The sequence below is a fragment of the Leptodactylus fuscus genome, chromosome 11, assembly GCF_031893055.1.
Source record: "Leptodactylus fuscus isolate aLepFus1 chromosome 11, aLepFus1.hap2, whole genome shotgun sequence".
Classification (NCBI taxonomy): Eukaryota; Metazoa; Chordata; class Amphibia; order Anura; family Leptodactylidae; genus Leptodactylus; species Leptodactylus fuscus.
The window spans coordinates 45,973,307-45,984,978 of NC_134275.1; the positions used below are offsets into that span (position 1 = coordinate 45,973,307).

The 11,672-nt window shown below is 39.9% G+C and overlaps 1 protein-coding gene across 1 annotated transcript; it reads left to right on the forward strand.

Moving 5' to 3' along the window:
- The first annotated feature begins 752 nt into the window (after window positions 1–752).
- Window positions 753–8,004, forward strand: LOC142185633 (Ig heavy chain Mem5-like). Its single transcript, XM_075261061.1, has 4 exons — window positions 753–852; window positions 3,824–3,927; window positions 5,517–5,870; window positions 7,369–8,004. The coding sequence occupies exons 2-4, from the start codon at window positions 3,879–3,881 to the stop codon at window positions 7,698–7,700; spliced, it is 735 nt and encodes a 244-aa protein (XP_075117162.1). The 5' UTR covers window positions 753–852; window positions 3,824–3,878; the 3' UTR covers window positions 7,701–8,004.
- The last annotated feature ends 3,668 nt before the right edge of the window (window positions 8,005–11,672 follow it).

Genomic DNA, 11,672 nt, shown 5'->3' on the forward strand with positions numbered 1-11,672 from the left:
ACCAGCATTACATCCAAGTATAGGGGACTCTGTAAATGTGAATAGGTATCTATGGGTTTAAGTTTCATTTTGTTTGTTTCGGTCAGAATTATTTTGTTCTGAATTGGAACTTAAATTGGTTTAAACATTTCCGGTCATAGAAAAGCTGCAATTGTTTGCGCAAGTCAATGTCTCTTTTTGGTGACAAAGTTTTCTACAATATTTCTACAGAGATAGGAGAAGACCCTGAGAGATTTATCACAATTTACTCCAATTCCTTCAGATTTTATATAACTTACATTATACTATATTACATTTTATATTACATGATAAATATTACAGCTTCTACGATATTCCACTATATAAAATATTGCACATTATAAATCATTACATATACAACTTACATTATACTATATTACATGACAGTATATATTACATTATACCATTACCTAATACATTACAGAATATATTTTATTACATTATGTCCAATTGTGTTATATTATACATACATTATATTATATTATGGTATATATTCACATTATATATTATGTTACATGATAATATATTGTAGTATATTACGCTATAGGTTCTGTCTGTATTGAGATCATGAATTATTAACCCTTCTATAACTGGTACAGTGATCCCTCCTCTGGTAATAACATATTTTGCAGTTATTCGCGGCCTCCATCATGTTGTGATCTTCTTCCCAGATATAAATATCCCATCATAACAAGAAAACAAGTAACGGCCGGCAGCTGCAGACTACCACCCCCTTCCTCCTCCCAAGCTGTATGGGAACCAGACATTTGTCTACCAAGGACTCAGCATTGACTTTATCTATTAATGTGAAGGTGAAGGACAAGAGAGAATCAGGTGAGTGATCGGGGAGACATGTTAATCCCTACACTGCCAGCATCAACATTTCAGAATACTGCATGTACTACAACTACAAGTGTTCTATCATATGGTATACATAAGACACTACAATTCCCAGCATACTATTATACAGTATACATAAGACACTACAACTCCAAGCATGCTATTATACACTATACATAACACACTACAACTCCCAGCATTCTATTATACACTACTAGCTTTTACCCGCGACTTCGTCTGCAGTGATTTGAGAATTGGGCGGACACAGACGTGTGAAACTGTAAAAGTGCTTTAAAAAGTTTGGTGGGATAGCAAATGTGATGTGATGTGTTGTATTGTGTATGTAGTGATACAGACAATGTGATGTGTTATACAGCCTGTGTACAGGAGTATATATGTATCAGGTACTGTATATAGCAGTGATAGGTAATACATGTAATTATATAGTATATACAGCCTGTGTACAGGAGTATATATGTATCAGGTACTGTATATAGCAGTGATAGGAGATACATGTAATATATAGTATATACAGCCTGTGTACAGGAGTATATATGTATCAGGCACTGTATATAGCAGTGATAGGAGATACATGTAATATATAGTATATAAAGTCTGGGTACAGGAGTATATATGTATCAGGTACTGTATATAGCAGTGATAGGAGATACATGTAATTATATAGTATATACAGCCTGTGTACAGGAGTATATATGTATCAGGCACTGTATATAGCAGTGATAGGTAATACATGTAATTATATAGTATATACAGCCTGTGTACAGGAGTATATATGTATCAGGTACTGTATATAGCAGTGATAGGAGATACATGTAATTACAATGTGATGTGTTGTATTGTGTATGTATAGTGGAAAGCTATATGTAAATGTGAGTGAGTAGAGTGAGGGCTACTCCTGAGGTGACAGTAAGGAGTGTGCAGGCAGGTTGAGGCAGGAAATGCCAGGCAGTGTGTGTGAGTCTATAGCTGGGGCTAGGAGTCCTGCTTTTGTGAGTCTCCTTCTAGGAAGCCATGTTGTTTAGTGGCACCAAAAGTAGCCTGTGACTCAATCCTGAGGGAAAACTATGTTTGTGGAAAATTGCACGCAAATCCGTCCAGGCGTTTTAGCGTGATTGAGGAACAAACATCCAAACTCACAAACATCCAAACACACAAACTTTCACATTTATAATATTAGTAGGATACGTAAGACACTACAACTCCCAGAATTCTATTATACACTATACATAACACACTACAACTCTCAGCATTCTAATATACAGTATATATAAGACACTACAACTCTCAGCATTCTATTATACACTATACATAAGACACTACAACTCCCAGCATTCTATTATACTCTATACATAACACACTACAACTCCCAGCATTCTAATATACAGTATATGTAAGACACTACAACTCCCAGCATTCTATTATACAGTATACGTAAGACACTACAACTCCCAGCATTCTATTATACACTATACATTACACGCTACAACTCCCAGCATTCTATTATACACTATACATAAGACACTACAACTCCCAGCATTCTATTATACACTATACATAAGACACTACAACTCCCAGCATTCTATTATACTGTATACATAAGACACTAGAACTCCCAGCATTCTATTATACTGTATACATAAGACACTAGAACTCCCAGCATTCTATTACATACTATACATAAGACACTACAACTCCAAGCATTCTATTATACACTATACATAAGAAACTAAAACTCCCAGCATTCTATTATACACTATACATGAGACACTAGAACTCCCAACATTCTATTATACTCTATACATAAGACACTACAACTCCCAGCATTCTATTATACACTATACATGAGACGCTACAACTCCCAGCATTCTATTATACACTATACATTACACACTACAACTCCCAGCATTCTATTATACACTATACATAAGACACTACAACTCCCAGCATTCTATTATACACTATACATAAGACACTACAACTCCCAGCATTCTATTATACACTATACATAAGACACTACAACTCCCAGCATTCTATTATACACTATACATAAGACACTACAACTCTCAGCATTCTAATATACAGTATACATGAGACACTACAACTCCCAGCATTCTAATATACAGTATACATGCGACACTACAACTCCCAGCATTCTAATATACAGTATACATGAGACACTACAACTCTCAACATTCTATTATACAGTATACACGAGACACTACAACTCCCAGCTTTCTATTATACACTATACATAAGACACTACAGCAGGGATTAGATACACTGCTCAGCAGACTGTATCACACATAATGGGATTAGATACACTGCTCAGCAGACTGTATCACACATAATAGGATTAGATACACTGCTCAGCCGACTGTATCACACATGTTACTACTTTCTTGTTATTTCCTGCAGGTTTCTAGTTTTCTTCCCGCCTAGTTCTGAGGTTTAGGGACTGTTCACACTCCACAGCTCCTAACTGCTTCCCCTGACAAGGATGTCATAATTTGTGCCTGTGTCTTGTGCCCCCTACTGGACATCTTGGGATATAGGCTAAATTTGTCTTCCCTATTAACCCTGTAAAGGGACAGTGTCTATTTAGCAATACAGGTTTTTTAACTAAGGGACCACTCTAGTCGTAGACTGATCACCGAATGTCCTGCAAGGGAAAGGGGTGGAGGCCTTAAGAAAAAATTGGACCCTCTTTTGTTCAGCTGTATGGCTGGCCTCTCTGTAATGTACACCCTTGTCTAGCCACTAAAGTTTAGAAGGCAGTTTAGCAATATTCATTCACCTTTTTGTGTGATAGGAGTGTGCCCCCTGCTGGACAAATCTGCAAACAAATCTGACAACTGGCTGCAGATGTTAGCCCAGGTGATAATATGGGTCTCTGTTTTGTATATTTATTAAATATCTTGTATTGTTTTTATGTTTTCTTCTCCAGAGTTCTATACCTGACATATAACAACTGCAAAACCTGATAAATCCACCAACTAGCCATGAGGTCTACCGCCACCATATGTCTTCTGATGTGTCTGGTGTGTTCTGGTAAGTATATTCTCTGTCACAGCTATATTCAGTAACCTCTAATTATATCAAGATATCTCGTATCAACCTGTCCTCTAATGATGATGAGATGACTCTACTGATCAAGTCCTCTAATAATAATGGAATGACTCTACTGACCCTGTCCTCTAATGATAATAAGATGCCTTTACTGACCAAGACCTCTAATGATAATGAGATAACTCTACTGACCAAGTCCTCTAATGATATTGAGATAACTCTACTGACCAAGTCCTCTAATGATCATGATATAACTCTACTGACCACGTCCTCTAATGATACTGATATGGCACTACTGACCCTGTCCTGTAATTATAATGGCATGATTCTACTGACCAAGTCCTCTAATAATAGAGGGATGACTTTACTGACTATTAAGATAAAGAGATGACTCTACTGACTCTAATGAGATAGTTCTGCTGACCCTTCTAATGTTGATGAGATGACTTTGCTGACCCTGCTCTCTAACAATAATGAGATGTCTCTGCTGACCCTACTCTCTAATAATACTGAGATGACTCTGCTGACCCTGCTCTCTAATAATAATGAGATGTCTCTTCTGACCCTGGTCTCTAATGATGAGATGACTCTACTGATCTTGTCCTCTAATGATAATGAGATCACTCTATTGACCAAGCCTTCTAATAATAATGAGATGATTTTACTGACCATGTCCTCTAACAATAATGAGATGACTCTACTGATGCTGTCCTCTAATGATAATGAGATGAGACTTTACTGACCCTGTCCTCTAATGATAATGAGAGCACTCTACTTATGAAGTCCTCTAATGATAATGAGATGACTCTACGGACAAAGTCCTCTAATAATAATAATAATAATAATAATAATGGGATTACTCTACTGACTGCAATGATAATGAGATGACTCTACTGACAAAGTCTGCTAAAGATAATGAGATGTATCTACTGACTTTAATGAGATAATTCTGATGGCCTTTCTAAAGGTGATAAGATGACTCTTCTGACCCTGCTCTCTAACAATAATGAGATGTCTCTGCTGACTCTGCTCTCTAATAATAATGAGATGACTCTACTGACCAAGTCCTCTAATGATAATGAGATGACTCTACTGACTAAATCCTCTAATGATAATGAGATGACTCCACTGACACTGTCCTCTGATTACTCTACTCAGTCTAACAGGAATTCTGATGACCTTCTAATGATGATAAGATGTCTCTGCTGACCCTGCTCTCGAATAATGAAATGACTCTGCTTACCCCCTGTAAATATATTGAGATGACTCTGATGACCCTTTTCTGTTGACCCCTTGTAAATATACAGGAATTACTTTGCTAACCCCCTTTAATGATGATATGTTTCTGACCCAGCTCTCTAATTATAAAGAAATAACCCTGCTGACCCTGTCTCAGTCTACACAACTGAGCTACAGAAATAAGAATGTGTCAGGTTACTGGGTGTGCTCCTAGTGGGAAACTAGAATATTTCAAAGGTTATTGTTAAAATTTTCCTGAAAAATATTAAAATGGGTCACAATGTCTGATAAAACTTGATGATACATTTTTCTTAATCCTTACTGTATTAAAGGTACAAGCCACGTGAGGGTTAATCAGTACAGACAAGTCTCTGTGTCTGAAGGTGGAACAGCGGTACTGGGATGTCTGGTGAATGGCGTCGATATTCAGGATTTTAATATTTCCTGGTACAAGCAATTGCCAACTGCAGCCCCAATATTTCTTCTTATTCATGGAAATGACTCCAAGATCCAAAGGGCCAATTCATCTCTAAAACGTTACCAGCCAATCAGGAATGGCAGCCATGCCCATCTCTTGGAGGTCACGAATGTTACCGTGCACGATAGTGCCTTGTACTGGTGTGTGCTTACAAGGAACCAGTCCTACCTAGTCTGGGGGGACGGAATGTGGCTCAGTGTGTACGGTGGTAAGTAGCACTAAAAATAATAGGCTAATATCTAACTTTGTTCACCACTCCTGGACTTGCTCGAAGCATCCAGTTTGTTCCCTGGCATCCTTGGAACTCTACGGACCTCTTCTGGTTTTTTATATGAATTTATGGGCCCCAGGGAACCAATAAGGCCTAATAATAGGTCTCAAGAGTCAAAGTGAAATAACCCCAGGGGTTGATAGGTCACAGAGGAGGCCAGAAGAGACCCAAAGAGTTCCAAAGATGCCAAGGAGCATGCACTAAACGTTACAAGGGAGCCCAGGAGATATTTAGCACAAGATGAAGCTCAAAACAACAAAGCTCCATCATCTAGCAGATATAATATTACATCACCACGTGAGTGTATGTGTGTGTGGCGTGGAGCAATTGAGGAGCAAAAGGGGCAGAGATGGAAGGTGAACATTATACTTGGGACAGAGATGGAGGGGGGAAATTAAACTAGGGGCAGAGATGGAGGGGGGACATTATACTGGGGACAGAGATGGAGGGGGGAAATGAAACTAGGGGCAGAGATGGAGGGGGGACATGAAACTAGGGGCAGAGATGGAAGGTGAACATTATACTGGGGACAGAGATGGAGGGGGGAAATTAAACTAGGGGCAGAGATGGAGGGGGGACATTATACTGGGGACAGAGATGGAGGGGGAAAATGAAACTAGGGGCAGAGATGGAGGGGGGACATGAAATTAGGGGCAGAGATGGAGGGGGGACATTATACTGGGGACAGAGATGGAGGGGGGAATTAAACTAGGGGCAGAGATGGAGGGAGGACATTATACTGGGGACAGAGATGGAGGGAAGGACATTATACTGGGGACAGAGATGGAGGGGAGGACATGAAACTGGGGACAGATGGAGGTGAAACTGGGGAAAGATAGAGTGGTGACATGAAACTGGGAGTAGATAAAGGGGGGCACTTAAAAAAGGGGATATTAAACTGGAGACAACTGAAGGGGGCATTCAACCATGAAGGTAGCTGGAGGGGACCTGTCTGCCTCTAGTTGCCCCCAGTTTAATGTCACCCTCCAGCTACCCCTACAGTTTAATGTCTGCTTCTAGCTGCCCGAGTTTAATGTCCCACTTCAGCTTCCATTAATTTATTACCCCCCTCCAACTACCCCCACTGTTAATGTCCCCCTCCAGCTGCTCCAGTTTCATGTCCCCTCTAGTTTCCACCAGTTTAAACTGGGGCACCAGGAGAGGGACTTAATACTGTGGGGCAGTTGAAAGGAGACATATAATGTGGGGACATATAGTGTATGGGTGACTGTAGGAGGATTATACTTTGTGGGGACACATGAAAAATGAATGAGAATGTGCAGAGTCAACATAAATGTGGGTAGAGTTAAATTGGCCACGGCACACTTTGCGCGCCGCACATTTTGTCCCTATTTCTGTTCTTCAAAAGTTGGGAGGTATGCAGATGTTCCATTGCAGTCATAAGAAATTCAATCTCATCTCCCTCTTTCTGTAGGTAAAGATGTGAAAGCCCCAATTGTGTCTCTGTTGAGAAGTCAGGACCCGGTGAATGACTCTGGACTTCTCTATGCTGCCTGTGTAGCCAATGGCTTTTATCCGTCAGTGATAAAGATCACATGGAGGTTTGAAGACAAACGTTTCCAGGGGAGTATTATTTCAAGCTCTTTTCTAGAAGAAGATGGACACAATGCCTACACTACAATAAGCATTCTAGAGCTCCCATCACAAAGCAGACGCAATCTTTCATCGGTTTCTTGTGAAGTGCGTCATGATTCCTCAAGGACTCTCATCCAAAAAGATCTACACCAGTGTTACAAAGACGCATAGACTCCTCCAATTGTGTGGACCTATATTTTCAGCCAATTACTGGAATCAAAAACTTGAGTAAATGAGTAGTCATTAAGTACAGGGATACAACCTACTTTTAGGGTATGGCTATGGGATCTACCATGACCACTGTACCCTCTAGGAATCATGCCAGACTTAGAACAATGTTCTATAATGGGAGCACGATAGAATGTCTTCTCCAACGATAACATTTTATGTAAATTATTTCCATTTTCTTGTAATGGATTAATCTATAGATTCAATAAGGTAACCAAAGATTGATGAATGACTTGGATCTGTAAATAAAAATGTAGGGTCCCGCTATGGGTATTACAAGAACCTCTGTAAACCTAAAGTTTTTCTTATCTCCACTGAAAATGCTTTACAAAATTTTCAATATCTCCAGTTATTATAAATATGTCAGGCTGAGGCACCCCCATTCTGGCCCACTCCACTTTCCACCCACATTCACGGAAAGTGGTGAGCAATGTGCAGAATAGGGCATGCCACGTTACCACACATTTATGTCAGAAAACTGTCTATGCACTATTCTCGATGTCCTTGTAGCCTTGCACGGAATAGGGTGTGATTCACAGAATTAAAGGTAGGCATCAGAGATGAGCGAACATTCATTTCTATAGGAGCGTGCTATTCGAATAGTGTCCGCTCATCTCTAGTAGGCATCCTTCACTGCTTTAGTTCTTTCTGACGATAACATGAACAATAATTTCACATGAACAATGGTGGTCAATACATACATATACATATATAAGATTTTTTAGAAGAATACACAATTTAATATCTTGGTATCTACCACTATATATGCATTTACGGTACATTTATGGGTCCTACCATCAGCCCTGTCTAGAACTAAGGTACCATAAGAGCTGAAACTTAATTCATGTCAAACAAATTTCCTTTATTGTTAAATCAAGAAGTCATTTCAGTCTTGGAAAAAATGTTCTTTATTGTAACGCCCTTCAGTACATTTTGGGCTGAGCTTGTTCAGCACGAACAGTGAGTGCTATTTGTATACTCTGGGGTCTGATGACACCCCTGAGTATAATAAATGGAGGCCCAGGGCAGGTGAGTAAGAATAGCAAACACCTATTCTCGCCTTACCTCACCTCTCCTGGGCATCCTTACAGAATCCAGTGGTCCCCTCTTCAGGCCACCTCCAATGTCTGGTTGATGTCACTGGCTTAAAGTACCATGATGTTAGCATGCCTCTTATGACCCCTGGTTGTGAGATATCAGCTGAAGGTCAGAGGAGGTCTGAAGAGGACAGTGGGGGACTGCCAGCCATGCAGAAGAAAACGAGGTAAGATATGTAAGAATATAAGTTTTAATTTTACTCACCTCCCCTGGGCCTTCACTTGTTACACTGAGGGGTCTGAGGAGACCCCAGAGTATAATAGTATTTTGTGGGTGATGTTTCAGGCTCTTTTGGAAAATCCATGTCAAATGCAGTTCTAAATGAGTCAGCTCGCTCATCCCTAGTTTTGGCAAGATTAATCCCTATTATTTAGCCTGCAATATGGAACTGACTAATAACTGCATTAACATACACTTACTCTAAGGTAGGGTAGGGCTCTACAGAACGAGAATATTACCCTTAAGTCATGTAACACTTTCTGGGCAAAAATAGGATAAAATGATATTTAATATTAATTTAATAATATCTTTAATAATATTATCCATATCTTCCATATGTAGAAGACCTGATGATTTCTAAATACTTTTTCATTATTGTGGTAGTTTAGGAGAGAGTAAAGCAGGTGGAGAACAATCAAAACATCTACAAGAGCAAATAATGCCTTCAAGGACACTTATATGACCTATAAGTGTCACCAAGTTCTAAACTGTATGCTTAAACTTGATAAACCTATTATAGGTCTATATTTGGACAACTAGCACTCATGGCTTTTGGTAGGAGGGTAACAAGTCTGTGATTTTTTTTTTGTAAATTGGGTGTGTTCAAAGATGATTAATGATGGGTTAAACTGTATCTCCATAAATCAGGAGTAATCCTGGTAGTAGGTGTTGAGTTTATCTGCAGTGCCCCTACAGGGGAAATCAAGTATGACTGCCAATCCAGTGGATTGCTTGTGTAATGTAGGAAAGGACTGGTCCTCCAAAGAAAGAGATGATCTTTGTAAAGGATCTCTACTGTGCCCAGGAGATAAAGATCCTGAAGTGAGGACTGTCCTATATTACCTTACAATTTTCTAATAGAGCAGATGAGCGCTGGGGTAGTTTGCTGGTGCTCTGGAGATAATGTTAGCCTGGAGACAGCCAGGGAAGGCAAAGTGGTTGGTATTCCGACAAGAGGCATAGTAGAGGCCTATTTTCTTGGCAGCCTATTGGGTGTAATTGTGAGGTGGCCCAAATTCAATAGGGTTTTTTCCTGAGGAAGGCGATGGAGTAAACATGACACTGGAGAGCAGGACCTGGAAAAAGAAATGAGCAAGGTCCCTTGAGAGTCAAGGCCTAGAATGAACTGTACAGGAACTAGAGAGGGGTGAATCGGTTCTTAACACTCCGTGTTCAACCCGAATATTCTAAATTGTTATTTTTTTATGAAATCCAACAAATGGCATTATACTCTGGGGTCTCTTCAGATCCTAGAGTATAATAGGTGGAGTCTCAGGGGAGGTGAAATAAAATATTCATACTCAACCTTCCCTTACTTCTTTTGGTCCTCCTCTTGGTATTCAGCTCTCCTCGTGATGTCCAACACTATTCTGTGATATCATCAGCCCAGGGTCACTGCTGAGGCCCAATCACAGGTACACTAAGAGTCATGGCATCATGACACTCAGGATGCCTATGACCAATGGTGTGACTAATGGTGGCCTATGGCATCACAGAAAAACTATCACCAAGAGAGCACCAGCTGGTAAGAACTGACTTAATATTAGGGGTTTGTATGAAGTGAGGCGAAACCTGTGATAGTGGGTTATACACCTGTTCATTCTTGAAGCATAATTAAAACCAATAAGATCCTGTGCCTCAGGGATCCCCCTGGACCCAGTACAGGTGGTGGGTGAAAGAAGGATACTGTCTGTGGGGAGCTCCATGCTGGAGAACATCTCCCATCCCATGCATGAGATCGTGATAGCACTGGGTAGCACTGTAAGTGACCGACTGCTTCACCCCAAGTGTGAGAAGGAGCGCTATTGAAGATTCTTCCTCCCAACCAAGATCAGGCTGTATAATCAACATCAGGCTAAGTGAAGATCACTCCGCACAGAGAACTAAATGATCCGGAGTCCTTCTTTTTCTTCTTACTTGCTATGACCCCTAATATCTTTTCTATATGCTATTCTGAGCTTGTATGTGTTCTTTCCTGAAATATATTCCTGAATTCCATGCTGCTGTATCACACTGAATTTCCCCATGCGACTATTAAAAGATTATCTTATCCATTAAGTACTGTATATGTTCACATCTGCACCAGACGTTCATTCGTCACAGAGTCCATCAGAAATCCTAGATGAAAAAAATCTGCAAGCCTAACTTTTTCATTCTGCAATGTCAGGGGGAAAATAATGGACATCATTATAGTCAATGGGGTCTTTTGGGATCCCATGTTGTCTGCCATTAGAGTTTTTATGTTTCGCTGATCTTGAACAAACCATAAGATAGGATGGAATAACGCAGATGTGAACCCACCATAAGAATTCTGTGACTCCTAAAGTGGTGGCTTTTGTCCCCGATATCTGCAGTTGTGTTCAGTAAATTTGAACTTTTTGAAACTTATTTTGGTCTGCAATTGTCAAAGTCAAACCACTTACGTGACTTATACTTATTACGTGACACGTTATACCAAACCTAAGCCTTGATTTCCTATCGAGTGACTTATGTTGGGCACCTACTCCTTGATCTTCACAACAAAACTACAAAATGATTCTGTCTAGGTCCACACATCAGTTTTGCGTCATTGTCTACAGACTTTTATAGACTTTTACT